At 46.0% G+C, this 19,670-nt stretch overlaps 1 protein-coding gene across 2 annotated transcripts in view; it reads left to right on the top strand.

Moving 5' to 3' along the window:
- LOC129016890 (uncharacterized) overlaps nt 1–19,670 on the top strand; it is a 74,251-nt gene that overhangs the window by 28,377 nt on the left and 26,204 nt on the right. For both annotated transcript variants that reach the window (XR_008494970.1, XM_054456674.1), the window contains exon 2: nt 7,626–7,707. Coding sequence is in view for 1 of the 2 variants with exons in the window: in XM_054456674.1 (XP_054312649.1) it covers nt 7,626–7,707 (82 nt within the window). In the remaining variant the exon portion in view is untranslated. The remainder of the gene's footprint in view (nt 1–7,625; nt 7,708–19,670) is intronic.

Below are 19,670 nucleotides of genomic sequence, written 5' to 3'. Positions count from 1 at the left end.
CACACAGACATACACCACACACACAGAGACACATACCACACACAGACACACCACAGACACATAGACATACCACACACAGAGACATACCACACACACACAGACACACCACACACACAGAAACATCACACACCCAGACATACCACACACACAGAGACACACCACACACACAGACACACCACACACACGGACATACCACACACACAAAGACACACCACACACACAAACACACCACAGACACGCCACACACACAGACACACCACACATGTAGACATACCACACACAGACACACACCACACACAGACACACCACACACAGACACACCACACACACAGACACACACCACACACACAGACACACCACACACAGACATGCCACACACACAGACACACCACACACAGACACACCACACACAGACACGCACCACCCACAGACATACCACACAGAGACACAGCACACACTCAGACACAGCACACACACAGACAGCGGGGCCTGCCTTGAGCAGCTCCTCGCCTCTGTGGATGCGTGACCACTTCCCTCACCCCAGTGTCTCTGACTCCCAGGGTGAGATGCTCCTTCACACACTGTCCTAAAGTCTGACAACAACAATATGCCAAAGGTTAGTCCTGCCTCCAAAATACACCTCCCTTCAGATTGTATCTCCATCCTTCCAGGGCCTTCCGTCTTCTTCGCCAACCCCAAGTCATTGCTTCTCATCTACACAAGGTGATCACCTATGGGACTCTTTGTTTTTGAGATGCAGTCTTGCTCTGTCACCCAGGCTGGAGTGCAGTGGCGTGATCTCAACTCACTGCAACCTCTGCCTCCCAGGTTCAAGCAATTCTTTGCCTCAGCCTCCTGAGTAGCTGGGATTACAGGCGCACACCACCACGCCTGGCTAATTTTTGCATTTTTGCATTTTTAGTAGAGTCAGGGTTTCACCATGTTGGCCAGGCTGGTCGTGAACTCCTGACCGCCTCGGCCTCCCACAGTGCTGGGATTACAGGTGTGAGCCACCGCGTCCCACCTGCCTATGGGACTTTTGATTCCCCACTGGCACCCCTGCACCGACCCCAGGTTCCATTCCCCTCTTGGTAGCTGGAGTGAGTGCTGAACTGTCTTTCAGGCCATGCTGCTTCCCAGCATTGAGAGTGAAATCCCCAGCTTTGAGCCTGTCCCTGTCCCTCTGCTCCTCCTGCTTCTCGCCTCCTTTCTTTTTTCTCTGCCACCACATTGCCCTGGGCTGCCTGAAGACACCCAGCTCCTTCCTGGCTCTGGGCTCCTGCTGTAGCTGTCCCGAGACTGTAGGATGCACCTGTCAGGTGCAGTTTAAATCTTGGCCCCCACCTCAGAGACATCTTCCTTGATGTCCCTTCCTAAGGTGGCCTCCGTCTACTCTCTTGGCTGATCCCATTTGTTCCCTCAGAGAACAAAAAAACAATCCACAGTGCTCTGTTTTTTCATGCATGTCCTTTTACATCGTGTGTCTCCTCCACCAGAATGTAATTTTGGAAGCCTGTTAATAGTTCTAGTTGCAGAGTCCAGAACAGTGCTTGACTGTGAGGCTGTTCATAAATGTTTGTTGAATGAAGCACATTAAAGAGATCGATGAAAAAATGCTCCCATGGTCGGGAAACGTTATAGCATGAAGGGATTTTGGGAGGTGGATGCTATAGAACCTGCCAAGTCGTACTGGTTGGTGACTGACTCAAAGTGGAGGACAAGCAGAGTTGTGTGAGGGCCTTAGTGGTTGGAGGGCCCTGCTGGGTTTGGTGAGGATGAGCTTTAGAAGCCCAATCCCTGGAGTCAGTGTCCAGGATGGACATGGCATTGGGGATGATGCTTCCAGGAGGATCACAGGGGAGGTATAGCCATTGGTGGAGACCTTGCTGCATCTACGTTTATTTTATTTTTCATTTATTGTTATTTTTTTGAGACAGGGTCTCACTTTGTTGCCCAGGCTGGAGTACAGTGGTATGATCATAGCTCACTGCAGCCTCGAACTCCTGTGCTCAAGCGATCCTCCTTCCTCAGCCTCCTCAGTAGCTGGGACTACAGGTACATGCACAACCATGCCCAGCTAACTTTCAATTTTTTTGTAGAGATGGGGTCTCATTATGTTGCCAGGGCTGCATCTATGCTTGTAATAAATTGGGCTATGTGGTTTAAACACAAACAACAAACCCCACTTTCCCACCCATCTTAAGTGGATTGAGAGTAATGTGGCTGGGGTGAAAATAATCACAGTTTAATTGGTTTTAAATATGCTAATGCCTGTGTTGAAAACACAGTGATGTGAGCAGATGCCAGCACACCTTTGGGGGTGTGACCTTTGTGCCACATGGTGGGATGACTAATGAGTGAAAGAGAATCCCCTAAAATAAGTTAGGGGTATGTTTATGAAGAGTCAAGTAGAGTCCTGGGAGAAACAGATTCAGGACACATGAAGAACTTGGTGGTAAGGGGAGAAGAATGTATGAATATAAGAGGCAAAAAGAGCAAGTTCTTTTAGATCTTTGTCTTGGGCCGTGAGAAAGAAATCAAGTATTATCTTTGAGATATTAAAACAATGGATTTTCACTCTCAGTAATCAAGATGCTCCTATTCACTGAATCAATGGGTTTAGTGGCTTTAGGGAAGCCCCAAACATCCTAGAACAGAGAAGCCTTCCTCAGTTTTGTGTTTCAAACTAGATTTTAAAAAGTCCATAGCAAGCTAATAGTCAATAATTTTGAGAGCCTGGTTAATAAGAGGGATATATTTTTTCTACTTTCCAAGAAGATCCCTTCTGTAAATCCAGAGCAGAGCTGGGGGGATCTGAGCATGGCTTGATGTGTGAAGCCACAGTGGAGAGAACAGAGGATTCCACACAAAGGAAGTGCCTGCCCCACAGGAAGGAAGAAAAACCCAGCTGGTGCTGGGAGAGGCTTGGAGGGAGATTGACACAATGAGGGAGCAGGGTACCATGCTGTGTGCCCCACCCACCACCCATGAACTAAGGGTGGGGACAAGGTGGTAGAAACAGCCTACATAGGTAGATAGGAGGTAGAAAGTAGAGGGGCCTGCCGCCTACTTCCCATTTGGATATCTGGGAAGAGAGTCCCTTGCAGGTGTCTGCAGGGCAGCTCCGGCATGGTGGAAATGCTGGCAAATTGTGTCCTGTCAGAGGAAGGGCTGAGACAGTGGCCCTTGCTTCTCCATGTGTCTGCAACTTCCCACGTGCCTCCTGCAGGGCATAAGGAGGCTGGGAATTAAGAGCCAGCGTGCTGCAGAGGTGGGCCTAGGAGGCCCCATGGCTGAGCCTCAGAGTGGACAACCAGAGCAGGGCCAGAGGGAGGATGTGGCTGGGCCCTAGAGGATCAGCAGTGCCAGGGAGCACTGAGGAGAGGCCTGGGCAGCAGGGGGCTGGTCAGACCATACAAGAGCATGTTCAGGCCATTGCCTAACCCGAGAGAACAGGTTATAAGCATCTCAAACCCAGCCGCACAGGGGCAGGAAAGGGTGTGGCTTAGGGACAGCACATGGGAAAGGCATTTAAGGGTTTTCATTCATAATTAGGTCAAAATGAGTCCCCAGTGTATTAAGATCTGTAAATAAATGAACAAGTTACAGTCTCCTCAGTGGAACCTGGTCCCATTCTTCTCAGGGCTGGTCAGCTCCCTTCTGGAGAATTACAGTCATGCTGGGTCTCCCTTCGAGACTGAACAGACAAACCAGACCCCCATACAGAAGAGAGTGGGGAGAAACCTCCACATAAGAGCAGCTTGCAAGGACTTGAGAACACACAGAATTCTGGTGAAAGAGAATTTAGGGGTGACACTGCTTAGGTTCTCTATGTTCCCAAGAGCAGACCCAATGCATGGATGTTATAGGGAGAGATTTCAGCTCCAAAATCACTAGAACTATCTAATAATTCTAAACCGGCATGGGCTGAACCAGGACACTTCCTGGATTTGGAGCATCCAAGCAGAAGCCAGAACACTGCTATGCAGGAGAGACAGATGTCTGCTGGGTCATGGACCTGGACAACCTTCAACATTTCTTCCAACCTTAAGATTTTGTGAATCGCTGAATGAAATTCTAATTTTAAAGTTTCTGACTCAGAGGCAGAGGAGGCTCCTATTTTGAGTCAGAGTACCCAAATGCAAAGATCCCAGCTCCTTGGAGACAGATGGACCTGGCTTCTGAGACTGGCTCTGTCACTCACTAGTTGTGTGCCCTGGAGAACTTCCTTTCCCTTTCTGAATTGCAGTGTTCTCATCTGGAAGATGGAGATATTTACCTGGCAGGGTGTTGTTGGCATTAAGTGAATCAATGTAGTAAACATGGCCGATTGTGTGTGTGCACACGTGTGTGTGTGTGTATGTGTGTGTGTGTTAGTGGGGGTAGGAGGAGTATAGGATGTTTGCCATGCTAGAAAATCGTATTATTGCCTACTGGTTAATTTTCTTCTTCCTAAGACCAGCTTAGAGAGCAACGGAACACCGAGTTTAATGAAAAGATGAAACAGATGCTGATGTGGTGTGGACAGATACTGGTTTGAATCCTCTTAGCAGAGAAGGGAAAGTTCTGATGTGGGGAAGATGGGGGAGGCACCTGTGACTATGCTGGGGGAAAGGGCAGGAGGAAGTCACCGCCTGAGGGCCACAGGTGGACACCCTCTGGCGCTGTACCTGGGCTTCTGGCCATGGGATGAGTTGAGCTATGTGGTGCTCACTGTCTTTCGGGAAAGGAATGGGCCTGGACGGATCTGCCTTCCCGCATAACTTTCTGCAGGTGACACCAGATCTGCAGTGATCTTCAGCTATGAAGTGGGCACAGCTTTTCTTTTAGCCCTCCCCACCTCGGCTTTCTGCACTTGTCCCTGCCAGCCCCTACTCCCTCTTACTTCATTCCTAATTCCTTCCTCCATCACATTTTTTCCCTTAGAAGCTCATGTACATAAGGAGGTATGAAGGACTGGCAAAGCTACAAGCCCGACCTCTCCCAGGGATGCTTGCATTTCAACTCTCAGCCACTGCCATTCTCCACTGGGGGCCTCTCTCCCACAGTGTGAGAGCGTGGGTGGGCGTGGTGCAGCTGGCACCATGCTGATGTCTGTCTCTTTGCAAAGCTGACCTACCCTGGGTCAGGTCCTGGCTGCCTTGAGTACTGGGAGAGGGTGGTGAAAAACAGGCCCAAAGCTCTGCGGGGAGCAGCCCCTTCTCCCCTGGCCTTTGGCTAGGAGGAAGTGAGTGGGTCCTGCCTTGGGGCCTCCACTTCCGGGGCCTTGAGGGCTGAGGCTGACTCGATGATTCCTGGAAGGTGATGATGTCATAGTGACATAGCAGTTCCCCTCCCCAGCCAAAGTCAATAGGAGAGTGGGTGATAAGTGTCTCTCATTGGCACAGAGGCCCGAAGCTCTCCGGAATGACCAAGTCCACTGGCTTGTCCAGGCCACTTAACACCATATTCATCAATAGCTCCCTTCCTCAAATTCCTACAGCTCTGATCATCTGTCCCTTCGGCGATCCCATATTCTGGACTTCCAGGGCAGTCTTGATTGATTTTAAACATTCTTCCCCTTTGTTTTTCCACGTCAACAAATTCACAAATCATAGAAATTCATCCCAGGTTGGCCTGTGCATCTTGGGGCTTTGGGGACACGGAGCCACCAGGCTTTCTCAGAAACAGAGCATGATCATGTGTACCCTTGCGTCCCAGCTTCACATCTGCATGTCTTTTCAACAATATTAATAGCTTCTTTAGAATCAGCATCTGTGTCTGTTTCTTTTGTTTTTTTCAGGACTCCTGGAAGGGGCTGAGTGTGTGGGAAAATCTAAAAATGCTTATGGGGAGGGGGAGGTTAAGCTCCCCTTCTTGTCCTTGTCAAGGGCTGTCTCCCACTACTTCACTGGGGGTGGGGGTGAAGGGCGCATCCGCAAGGGCCCCGTGAGTCCATAAGGAGATGTCTTTTGTTTCTCTCACCCGTGCTTATTAAAAGGTAACCTAGTCCTGGTGTGGGTTTGGGAAAAACGCTGCTGGACTTGGGCGGGTCGGGGTTGCTTTTGGATAGCCACTCCCTGCACTCTTGTTTACCAAAGACCTGACTCTCTGACAGACTGCGTCAGACCCGCATAGAGTAAAATGGATCCTTTGTCAGCTGGAGTCTGAATTCAAACGCCTTCTCTGCGGCCCTCCCCAGACCGACCCCAGCGTTTTACAAGGGAGCCCTGGCGTTGCCTTACGCTGCCCGATGCTGCCCCCTGCAGGCGGCTCGCAGACACAGCCCGCTCCGCTGAGTGTGGAGGCTCAGCCTGTGTCACACAAATGGGTTTTCATCACCTAGAGTTGTCAGAGCAGCTAACAGCGCATGAACAGGAAGAAAATTAGGCTTCTCTAAGTGAATTGGGTATTGAAAGACACTGAGATAAATGGGGGAGGCAGTGAGAATGACTGATGGTGTTTCAAGTCTGAAGTAAAAAGTTGGGGAGGTGAGGGTGGGAGAAGGAACTAGTGTTTACAGTGACCATGTGATTTCAATCTGGGCTCACAACAGCCTCAGAGGCAAATGCTCTGAACTCCTGTTTAATGGATGGTGAACTCGAGTCTTAGAGAAAAGTTAAATAACTGCCCAAGATTATACAGCAATAAATGGCAGAACCAGGACTTGAACTCAGTGACCCCAGGCCTTTGTGACATCTGCTGTCCCGCCACCCCACCATAAGAGATCATTGTCCTGCCTGGAGGAAGATCCCTTTGTCTATGGGATGAACTGGGTTTTTTGGAATGAAGGGGAAACTTCAACAGGGAATTCTCTTCACTAAGACAGTTTGTAGCTGTAGCCTCTGTCATGTGATTTGAGGGGTGTTTGGCAGATCTCCCTGCCTGAAAACATCTCCCCAACTTGCTCATCACATTGCCTGGAATTTCGCTATAAAAGAGTCCTTCCTTTGATTAAGATTGGCTAAGTGGTACTCCTGTTAAATGAAAATGCAATTCCTGTGGGGGAGTCACAGGTTAAACCTTTAAATCTTAATTCAACCTCAGTGGAGATTAGCTCATCAGGTTGCTTCATGCCTGTGATAGAGAATGAAGGGTGTGGGGAAATTGGAGGACAGGGGGTATTCCAAAATCTAATTTTATTACTAAATGTCTCAGAGACTCCTCAAACTGTACCAAATGAAACTCTTTATCTTCTCTCCCACACTCTCGCTTCTTGGACATTAAACATGCTCAGAAATCCCTGCATTGTCCCTCTCTCCTCCATCTGATGGTCATTGGGTCCTCCCCAGCCTGCCTCTGAAGTGGCACCTGAATCTCCACCGTGCACCCTCACTCTCTGGTGTGCTCAGGCCCTCGTCAGTGTGTTTCTGCCCCTGAGACTTTACCCTGTAATCAAACCTCATTGCAGCAGCAAATGAGAGCTTTCGAAAGCATGAATCGGAGGATGCTGCATTTCCTCATAAAATCTTCCTCAGTGCCTTAAAGAAAAGTGCCAACTCCTCAGTATTTTATACTTAGGAGAGTGTTCCCATCCTTCTCTCTTGCCTCTCCTCTGTACCTCTCATTACCATCCTCCTTTACCCCATTCCCCAGCCTGGTCATCTCATTCACAGCTCCATGCTTTTGTGCTTTGTTTTTGTCAGGAAAGCCCTTCTCCTTCAGTGGTCAGCTAACTACTCCTCCATGAAGCCATCCCTGATTCCTACTCCAGCCCCCAAGGAAGAGGTAAGTTTTTATGTCACCCCGCACTAAGCCCACACACATGAATGAATGGATGAGTAAACGAAGCTCAGCTGATGAGTGGACAATCCAGTTCAAAAGATGAGGTTGTTTCTGAAATGAATATAAACCAAACTGTGGCTACATTTTTGAAGGTTGCTGCTATGATGCACCGAATGTGTCTGTGTGTGCATTGGTGGGATACAAAGACTCTGTTAGGGTAAATAATTTGATAGGCCTTGAACTTACACAAGCAGACTAGTTTCAGAACATTGCCATGGAGACGAATGAGGACTCAAGCAGCAGGGTACCACTTAGGCAGTGACAGATTTTACAGAAAATGGGCTTAGATACACCTTTCTTGTCAAAAAATCTCCTAGCTAATGGGGAGAGTGCTTCAAGGCAGAATAAAAGCTTGCGCCCTCAATGAACAAAAAGCTCCTGAAGCTAGAAAACCAGGAAGTAGCAGGTCAGGAAGAAGACAAATTCTTAGCGATAGACTGAAAGACAAATGGCCAATGAGGATGTTGGGGCCATGCCATGATGTTAGATAGAGTTCAGCATATTATATTAGAAAATAAACAAAGGATGAAGATGTTTCAAATGTATCTTTATATGTTCTGTTGTGTGAAGTGAGGAAGCTGGTCCCTTGGTCCTTGGCAAAGTATTAAATCATTTATTTATTTATTTATTTATTTACTTGAGATAGAGTCTCACTCTGTCGCCCAGGCTGGAGTGCAGTGGCGCAATTTTGGCTCACTGCAACCTCTGCCTCCTGGGTTCAAGTGATTCTCCTGTCTCAGCCTCCTGAGTGGCTGGGATTACAGGCACCCGCCATGATGCCAGGGTCATTTTTGTATTTGTAGTAGAGACGGGGGTTTCACCATGTTGGCCAAGCTGGTCTTGAACTCCTGACCTCAAGTGATCTGCCTGCCTTGGCCTCCCAAAGTGCTGGGATTACAGGCATGAGCCCCGCACCTGGCCATGTTAAATCATTTATTACAGAACTAGGACTATATAATCTCCTATGTAGCCACCATAGAACCTTCCAAGTCAGGGGTTGCACTTGGACACATCTGCCATCCAATCCACAGACCCCATTCAAAATTTTCAAGCTGTCCCAACAATGTCTCTTTTTCCTTTCTAGTCCAAAATCATATCCAGGAATACAAGTTGCATGGTTCTTGTGCCTCTTTAGTTTTCTCCAATTTGAAACAGTTTCTTAGTCTTTACCTGTCTTTCATGTCATCGACTGTTCTAAAGAGTACAAACCTTTCATTCTGCAGGACGTCCCTGGGTCTGTCTAATGTCCTGGTGTCCAGACTTGGGTCATGCTCCCTTGATAAGAACACCACAGAAATGATGCTATTCTCATTTCAGCGAATTGCATGGGGTGGAAGGAGGAGACATAGGATGTCAATCCATTCCACAACTGGAACTGTTTATTTTGATCACCAGTCACGTACCAACGTTTGTCTGCCAGGTTTATCTCCTATAAAGACCCTATTTACCCCCTTTAAATTGATGGCATTTTGTGGGGAGATAATCCTGTTCTTTATCAAACTTGCATCTCCCAATCTTAGCCTCCATTGATGTCTCCTGCCAGAATCAACCACAACTATGACAGTTTCCAAATTATGGTTTTCTATTTCCATCATTCCTTTTCATTTTATTAGTTGGTGGGCTACTGTAATATAAAGCTTTCCCATTTTCTATGTTCATTTGCATATTTATTTCAGTAGGGAATCTTGTTTTATTCAATGGATTGTATTCCATTGCCATCCTTGTTTATTTTGATGTTCACATTGCTCCAGATATGGCCGGTGGAGTCCCTTCAGCTTGGCTCCTGCCTCCTTCTGACACATCTCCACCATTCTTAGCACCGTCTTACTTTCTGGCACTACAAAATGACCAAGGCTCATCATGGTACTTTTCCTTCTCCAGCCTGGAATTAGCTGTCTCTCCAAGGAGCCCTGCCTTCTTGTAGCGGAGAATGGTGTTTAGGAACCACGATCCGAGCCATTAGTGTGCTTCTTGTTACTGAGGTGTCATTGCTTCTAGGTCTGTTGAGTGGACAGATCTAGGAAATATATGTGTGCATATGTACACTCACAGGTGTATACACACATCTAGAACTATTTCCTTATCTACCTGTGTTCATATATTAGAAAACAGTAAGTCGATGATACTCACACCTCCAGTTCCAATCCACCTCAGTGTTCTTTATAGTTTCCTTCTTTTCTATATTTGTAATTCTCTTCTCCAACAGTAAGAAACCTGACTGTCATTATCCTCAAGATATGTACTTATTTGCTCAATAAGTTTACTTATTTGTGTAACGTAATCAATCTCCCAATGACAGTAGCTGTGTCTTTCACCTCTACTCCCTGTCCCCACCCCTAGTGCCCTGTATCCTTAGGTGCCAGCAGGCATATCATCAATGAACTCCACACAGCAGCCCCCTCTCTGTCAGTACCCCATAGGGGCCCTATGTGACTCCTCCATACCAGGAAGGGAGGGGAAGGAAAAAGAGAAGAAAGGAAGATGAAGCCTGTGTGGATTGTTTTAACTGAATGCCAAAAGGAAGAAGGAGATGCCATTTCGCCTATTCCAGCAAGTGCTTTGTCAAGTATTGATCAATAAGAAAGTATAGATAGATGCTCATGCATGTATGAATCAGTGATGAATATGACTTTAACACATAATCTAGTTATTTATGTTTAAAAATAGTATATTGTCGATACCCCTTTCTTCACAAATACCCTAAAACCTTGTAGATGGGGTGGAGTGGGAAATATAAAATAGCAGAAATGTGATCAGGAGTTAAAGAAATGCCCAAAGGGCAATTCAGAGTTGCATTCAGGCCTCAGAACAGGACACTTCTCAAAATTTGGGGGACAAAGTTAAAAATAGCTTATCCTGGTGGGCATGCTGGCTCATGCCTGTAATCTCAGCACTTTGGGAAGCTGAGGTGGGTGGATCACTTAGAGCTCAGGAGTTTGAGACCAGCCTGGCCAGCACGGCAAAACCCCATCTCTACAAAAATACAAAAAAATTAGCTGGGCATTGGTGGTGCATGCCAATAGTCCCAGCTACTCAGGAGGCTAAGACTGGAGAACCTCTTGAGCTCAGGAAGCAGAGGTTGCAGTGAGCCGAGATTGCGCTACTGCACTCCAGCCTGGGCAACAAAGTGAGACCCTTTCTCAAAAACAACAACAAAAACAAAAACAAAAACAAACTGTTTATCCTCTGAGGTTGAAGCCAACAAAAATCAGCCCCAAATAAATGAGATTAACCATCTGTGGGTGGAACTGTCTTAGAAGATGACTTATAATTGACTCCAGGCATCTTTCACATCTCCATGAAGGAGAATGAAGAGACTTCCAAAACCTTCCTCTGCAGGAGTTCATTCATTCAACACTATTCACCTTGATGTCATGTTTTCCCTTGTAACGTTGCTATTTATCTCTTTGGAATTGTATGTCAGTCGGCTGAGCACCGGAGGATATAACAGGGAAGAAAACACATTCCTTATAGTCAGAAAGTTCATGGTCTGGAGTGGGAGACAGTGACCAGGGCACTTCAGCACGTGAGCTATGTGCATTGAGAGGCGTGGGCATCCAGCTCTGACTGGGTGGAGGTGTGTGGAAAGGTGTGCTGGGGAGGTGACCGCTAAGTGGACACCTGAAGGACTCATGGGAATCAGCCAAGAGAAGGGAGTGGAGGGAATGTTACAGGATGAGTGGCCACATGTCCCAAGGTCTGGAAAAGTGAGAGAGCACGGAGAGCCTGGCCAGTGACAAGTGGGAATGTCAAGTTTGAGGGGGAATGGGATGGGGGTGAGATGGAGAACTAAGCAGGCCTGGATCATCAGAGGTCTTGGAAGCCGTATTTAGGCATTTGGACTTCGTCCTAGGGAGAGCGAGACATCCCTCAAGTGTGATCCGCAGATGTGTGATATGATCATGATCCCATTTTAGAAAAGCTCCCTGCCTGTGTACAACAAGTTAGCCACACTCCTAGTTAAGGGCACAGTCTCCACAAGACTGCCCTCACTTCAGACATCAGCCCTAAGTTTGGAGGTCCCCAGAGTCACCTTCTCTTCAGACAAGTTGCCTAGAAATTCAGGGGTTCCCACACTACTCTCAGGTTTGATGATTCACTAGAACAACTCATGGAAATCTGGAAAGAGCTATACTTATGATTACAGTTTTATTATAATAAAAAGATACAAATTGGAACCTGCCAAAGGAAGAGACACATACAGCAGAATCTGAGAGGGTTTCAAACATGAAGCTTCTGTGTCCTCAGGACACAGTGCCCTGCCAGCATTGTATGTGACAACATGCATGAAGGAAGTCCACTCAAGCTTTGGTATCCAGAGTTTTTACTGGACTATAATGAAGTCCAGAGCCTTCATTAGCTAGGTGTGATTGATTGAATTATTGCCCCTGTGGGTGGACTCGATCTCCAGGCCTCCTCCCCTTCCCAGAGGTCAGGCTGATATCATGAGGCCCAAAGTCCCAACCCCCTAACCACATGGTTGGTCCTTCTGGCATGGTCAACCCATACACTGAGTCCTCTCATACTAAATAAGGGACCCGCCACGAATAACACAGATACTCCTATCACTTGGGAAATTGCAAGGATTTAGAGGTTACCTCCCAGGAGCTGGGACAAATGTCAGATCTCTCCTTAGGTGAGGCCAGATTCCTTACTACACACTGGTGTGGCAATTAGATTGGATGAAAGCAAGTTTAGAAGCAGGGAAATCAATTAATAGTTGCTGTAGCAATCCAAGGAAGAGAACATGGTGGTCTGGACCAAAGAACAGCAGAAGGAATGGAAAGAAGTGGAAGGTTTTCAAATGCTTGAATCCTAGAATGTCAGGACTCGGTGGCTGACTACTGGATAAGGGGTTTGAAGGATGGGGAGGAGTCAAGGATGATGAGTAGGTATCTGGCCTGGGCAAATGGTTGGTTTGGGGCTGCTGTTTGCCAACACCTTTGGCTTTTCAGTTTCCTGAACAATCAGCCTCGCAGAGTGCTTGGCACATAGTGAGCATTCCATAAATATCTATTGAATAAAGAATGAACGAATGAATGGACTCATCTTTAAGCAAAAGAGACAGTGACTGGACCTAGACTGCTGCAAGAGAGCAGACCAGGCTCAGAAATGTTTATTGTCCACTTCTGAGACGGGGCCACAGAGGAGCTCACCTGTCTTCAGCAACTGGACATTTTCACCTTCCATGTAGGAGGCTTCCCAGGCCTGCTTAAGTAGGTGTGTGTATGTATGTGTATGTGTATGTGTATGTTTATGTGTATGTGTATGTGTGTAATGAGGGGTGGCTCTATGCAAGTTGTGAATTTTATTGATCATTTGAAAGCCCGACTCATAATACTATTTTGGGGAGGCTTGAAAAGGGGCTCATGTGTACTTAGAATGGAATTGGGATGAGTGTTGAGGAGGAACTTACTTTCTCCTCTATTCACATTTCCGTATGAGGGAGTTTGATTAGGGTGCCATTCCTAGCTTCTCTCTGTCTCTTACTCTCTTTTCTTTAGTAGTTGAACTGCTTAGTGAGCCTGTAAAGGAAATTGAGGGTATGTGGCTCAGCCCCTTCCAGGCCCTCTCTTAGGATCTGCCTGCTTATAGAGAGTATGATCATTGCTTTCAGCCAGGTGCTTAGTGAGGCAGGCCCCACAGTGGGAGGCCTGGGGGATGCAGCTGTGCTAGTGCATGGGAGGGCGAGTCTGCCTGATCCTGGGATGCAGTGTTAGAAAGCACACGGTTACTGTGTCCCTAAGTCACATTTCCTGAATCGGTTTTGTTATTCATGTGTTCATGAAAGAGGGACGATGTCTATTTCAATCTCTTCCCAACACTGGGCTCCCAGCTGAAGGAAAGATGTCTGCAATGGGCTTTTCATGGCTGAAATGACCCTGCCCTGGTTCCCTGGGGAGTGGTTTTATGGCTCCCTCCCAGCTTGAGTTCCCGTTTGTCTTAGTCCATTTTCTGTTGCTATAACTGAATATCTCAGACTAGGTAATTTATAAAGAAAAGAAATTTATGGAATTATTATAGTTCTGCAGGCTGGAAAGTCCAAGGTCAAGAAACCACATTGAGCAAGAGCCTTGCTGGTAGGGACTCTCCATAGAGGCTCAAGGTGGTGCAGGGTTTCACATGGTGGAGGGCTCATGAGAGACCTGAACTGGCTTTTAATAACAGACTCGCTCTTGTGATAACAAACCCACTCCCCTGATTTCTCATTAATCCATTAGCTCATCAATCCATTCATCACATTAACTATTAATTATTAATCAGAGCCCTCCTGAGCCATCACCTCTTAAAGGCCCCTCCTGTTAATACTGTTACATTGGGGATTAAGTTTCAACATGAGTTTCAGAGGGGACAAATACTGTTCTTTTAGAGAGCCTCCCAGATTCCCTTCATGATTAGAATATGGTTATACAGTCTGAGTTGGGATTGAGTTAGGGTTACTGGATTGTGATTTCCAGCTGGTTTTAAGAACCTGAACCTGGTACTCGATAAATACTAGTTGATGGCCTGGGGAATGTGAAACTTACTTAGGCTTGTGTGATATTGGTGTTGGATGGGCTTTGGGCAAGACACCAGTGGATATGGGCAATATCTTGGTGCTGATGTTGGCTGCTCCCAGATGCATCTGGGGACTTTTCCAGTGCTAACTAGCAGGTGCTATTTATTATATCACAAAAAATCCTCCAAGTCCACGTGACTGGAAATTGGGGGCAAAGGTCACCTCTGAAAGCTTATTTCTATCTTACTCCTACATCATTCCTGAAGAGTCCATGTGCTTATTATAGATTGTTGTGGTGATAAAAGAGATGAATTGCTGAACTGAGAAAAATACTACAAAGTAGAAGCAGGGGATTAAATATACAAAATTGTAACCTGTAATCAAAATTATGACTTTGATCTAGGCTTAGAAGTTGTTATCTTATCCCATGTTACCTTATCCCATGTTACTGGCAGGCAATGTAAGGTCAATATATTGCCAAAGAATTTGCCAGCCACACTGGGCAGCGTCCTCTCTACTAAAAGGCCACAGCCATGGAATGAGAGCCCTGCTCCTGGTCACAGACAGCCCAAGTCTGTTCTGTGAGCCAGATTTAAGGGAGGCCATAGCAGTGCCAGATGGTAGAAGCCAGAGTATGGACTGTGGAGCCAGGTAGAACCTGGTTTGAATCCTGTCTCTGCTGTGAATGACCTTGGGCATAAAACTTAACCTCTCTGAGCTTCTCTGAGCCAGTGTCTTCTTATCTGTGAAATGGAAATGGTAACATCACACTAGATTCTTGTCAAGATCAAAAAAGATGATGTACTTATATGCGTACCTAGCACCATGCCTTGTTGACATTGACATGTGAGACCCTTCCTCTCAGACTCAATCCTGATTGCATCAGAACTCTACAAGGCCTGGCATCCACTTATCAATGGTATTAATTTCCTCCACGAGGCTGCTTTGACCTCCAGAACCCAGCAGGCATGCTCTTCTGAACTCTCCACCTTATCACCTGCATGGATCATATCTTGCTTTGCTGAGTGTGCTTTCTATTCCTGTATCTGCATTTTACTTCCTCGATTAGGGTGTAATCTCTTTCCAAGCAGAAGCTTTCATCTTTTTAAAATTTTCCATTTTTGCATCTTAGCGCCGTGCCTTTTTGTACATAGCACTTGCTCAAAAAATAGGGATCGGTTGATATTTTATCTACTTTTGTGTCCTAAAAATTGCCCCAGAGTCATGAGCTGAACTTAGCTTACATGAGGTCATTACTACAAAGTCACAACATGTTTATTCATTTATCTGTTTATGTGGTAGCCCTACCATGACTCATGCATCCAAATGAGGATTGCAGCCGTATAAGGGGCACTGTGAAGGCTGACTGTGATTCTGGGAGCCTGTCACCTCGCAAAACATTTTTGGAACTCCTGCTTTGAATCAGTGCCAGAGTTGCAATGGTGAATCTTCACACCTCCTGGGAGGAGTTATTTTTGGAAACAGTGAAAATCTGTCTGGTCACATTTGGTAGGTGTGGTCATTCAGGGCCTGAGTGTGAAAAGGGATGCTCAGTGGAGTGATAATTAGTTAATATTTAATTGGCCATTTCCAGTGTGTCAGCCAGTTTACATCCACTGTCTTATTTTAATCTTAATGTGACCTCTATGAAGCAGGTGGTCTTATTATCACCATTTTATAGAAAAGGGACCCTGAGGCACAGAGAGTATGAATCACACCCTGTACAAGGAGTCCATGGCTTTTTACCCATTATTAAGCTAGTGTAGCAGGCATGGGGGACGTACCCAAGTAATGCTTATGTACTCTAGCAGAGATGAGGGACCTGGACACCTTTTTTAAAAACAATAAGGCCAAGGACAGCCACATTTGGATTAGTGGGAGCAGGGGGAGAGTATGGGGGATGCGGGAACCCGGGAGGAGCTAAGAAAACTGATCAGATCCTGCATCATAGGTGAGTACAGGCACCCCAGGGGGCCTGCTGGGAGAGACCAGAGAAGGGAGGAGAGCACTGGGGCTTGTTTGGGAACCTCTGAGTGGGTAAAGATGGTCACTAAAATCTCCAACCAAAGGAATTCTTTTTATGCCTCTCTTTTTTGCTTTCTTAAAATTGTATTCATACTTGCTGATTATAAAAGGAGTTCAAGTTCATCACAGAAAACTTAGAAAATACAGAGAAGTGATAAAGAAAATAAAGGTCATCTGTAAATGTCCCTCTCCTCCCCCAGGCCTCAGGCTTTGCTAAGACAAGGCCACTGAGCAGATCAGCACACATCGGGTTATTTATAAAGCTCCCGCCTTCCTCTCCACCCACTCCCTTCTCTCTTGGCTATGGAGAAGGCTTCGGCCAGGACATTCCCTTGCAGCCTACTCAAGCTGCTATATAAAGCCCTGCACTTCTTGGGGCTGGATCAGAACGTTCCTTATCTCTCTGCAGCAGGACGCTGATAATCTGCCCAGCTGGCAGGCGCTCTGAAGTTGGCTTGGGCTGCTGCTCTCAGGGTCTGCAGCCCCTGTGTGGTCGTCTTCTCCGGTTCCCACTGAAACTTGGCCAACAACACTAACTGAAACCTCAAATATAGGAAGTTGTTTGCTTGTTTCATTAGAGGGCAGTTGCCAGACAGCTGAGATGAACTTAATGGTCTTGGCATGGGTGACTGGTGTGTCCAGCACATGCAGGCTCTGTGGTCAGTACTGATGGCCCATCATGACGTCCCCTTTGGAAGCAGCTGTGCCAGCTCCCTCCTTCCCCAGCCCCCACCCCTGTTCCATCCCCTTTCTCTGCATTAGTGCTTGGCTCAGAGTCTTCTTCATCCATATGGCTTCTACAGGCAAAGGCCTTCTGTGGCCAGGTGGCCTGCTGCATTGCAGTTCCACAATTCCAGGCTGGACTTCTACCTAATTGAGAGTGGACCACAGCAGACGTACTTGCCCTGTCTAGAAAATAAGTTTTGTCATGGGAGGCAGAACCATCTTATTGCTGCAAGTCAGGGCAGAGGAGTGTACAAAAGAGGCAAGGTATTATCCTGAAAAAATATACAGGTTTTAAATCGGAGCTGGTGTGACATCCTAGCTTCTCCACTTAGAAAGAAGTGTGATCCTAAGTAAGTTATGTAACCCCTTCGAAGCCTGGTTTTCTCATCTTTAAAATGTAGAGTGATATTTCCATCTTAGAACTGTTGTCAAATGTAAATAAGATGACATATATAAAGCACTGAAAACATACATCAGATGGCATTATGGTAGCTATTTTTTTGTTTTGTTTTGTTTTTTTTTTGAGATGGAGTCTCACTCTGTTGCCCAGGCTGGAGTACAGTGGCACAATCTCGGCTCACTGCAACCTCTGCCTCCTGGGTTCAAGCAATTCTCCTGCCTCTACCTCCCAAGTAGATGAGATTACAGGCACCCACTACCACCCCCAGCTAATTTTTGTAGTTTTAGTAGAGACGGGATTTCACCATGTTGGCCAGGCTGGTCTTGAACTCCTGACCTCAGGTGATCTACCTGCCTTGGCCTCCCAAATGCCGGGATTACAGGCGTGCTAGGATTACAGGTGTGAGCCACCATGCCCAGCCTTATGGTAGCTAATATAATTATTGTTAATAATATTATTATTTATGAACATTTGAATGAGAAAGAGTTGGTGGTTTCTTTTTTTCCTCTTAGATTAAAGATCCAATAGGGAAACTTTTGACCTTGGTTGTTAAGAAACCCATCTAGGCAGGTAGATGTGTGTTTCCATTGATATTTAAATGAGTTTTTCAAGTTTTGAGAGAATTTTTTCAAAGCAAATTCTGGGCCCTGAGAAGGTTCTGGTTCACCTTCATATTGGCTTCATAAGAATCAGATCAACCTCATATGAAAAGGCAAGTCGTTGTACCTACTCATTGGTCAAAATTTAGTAGCAAAATATTCCTGCTGTAAGCCACAAGACATTTTCAAGATGGAATCATTATCTATAAAACAGCAATAATGAAAACATCACTTACCAGAACTTAGGAGGTACACTTAAAGCAGTGTCCAGAGGAAAATGCTTAGTGTGATGGATCATTTTATGTGTCAACTTGACTGGGACACAGGGTGCCCAGATATTTGGTCAAACATTATTCTGGGTGTGTCTGTGAGGGTGTTTCTTTTTTAAAATTATTATTATTATTTTTTTGAGACAGGGTCTTGCTCTGTCACCCAGGCTGGAGTGCAGTGGCATGATCTTGGCTTACTGCAAGCTCCACCTCTTGGGCTCAAGTGATCCCCCCACCTCAGCATCCTGAGTAGCTGAGATCACAGGCATGCCACCACACCTGGCTAATTTTTGTATTATTATTATTTTTTGAGATGGAGTCTCACTCTGTCAGCCAGGCTGGAGTGCAGTGGCATGATCTTGGCTCACTGCAACCTCTTCCTCCCAGGTTCGAGCAATTCTTATGCTTCAGCCTCCCGAGTAGCTGGGATTACAGGTGTGCACCACCACATCCAGCTAATTTTCCTATTTTTAGTAGAGACAAGGTTTTTGCCACATTGGCCAGGCTGGTCTTGAACTCTTGGGCTCAAGCGATCCACCTGCCTCAGCCTCCCAAAGTGCTGGGATGACAGGTGTGAGACCCCATGCTGGCTGAGGGTGTTTCTATGTGAGATTAGTGTTTGAATTGGTAGACTGTGTAAAGCAGACTGCCCTTCCTGATGTGGGTGAGCCTCTTCCAATTCGTTGAAGGCCTGAATAGATCAAAAAGGCAGAATAAGAGAATCTTCTCTCTTTCTCTCTGCCTATCTTTGAACTGGAACATCAATCTTCTCCTGTCTTCAGACTCAGACTTGGACTGGAACTTATATCATAAGCTCACCTGGTTCTCAGGCCCTCAGACTTGGACTGGAATGACACCATCAGTTCTCCTGGGTCTCCAGGTTGCTGACTGCAGATCTTACAAATTCTCACCCTCCATAATTGTGTGAACCAATTCCTCATAACAGTTTAATACATATCTACATAGATATCCGATTAGTTCTGTTTCTCTGGATAACTCTGATTAATATGCATAGTCTTATAATGAATTAATACAAAATTAAACAGGAATGAGAAAATGAAATAAGCATCCAATGGAAGTAGTTAGAAAAAAGGCAATAAATGTCAAGAAAGCAGAAAGGAATTAATAAATGTTAAAACAGAAATCAATTAATTAAAAAGCAAAAATATTTTATAATTGATAAACTGATACATAATAAATACATTCAAAATAAAATTCTTTGAAAAAACAGTAAGATTTCTAAATTGTCAGCTAACCCTCTCAAGAGAAAAGAAAAGAGGAAGCACAAATAAGAAATGCTAAGGGGTACTCGAGAGGCTGAGGTGGGAGAATCACTTGAGCTCAGGAGTTCAAGATCAGTCTGAGCAACAGTGAGATGCTGTCTCTAA

This window comes from Pongo pygmaeus, chromosome 1 (assembly GCF_028885625.2).
Source record: "Pongo pygmaeus isolate AG05252 chromosome 1, NHGRI_mPonPyg2-v2.0_pri, whole genome shotgun sequence".
In the NCBI taxonomy this organism is placed as follows: Eukaryota; Metazoa; Chordata; class Mammalia; order Primates; family Hominidae; genus Pongo; species Pongo pygmaeus.
Note: the sequence above shows the minus strand (reverse complement) of the source record. Positions and strands in the feature narration are given on the sequence as shown.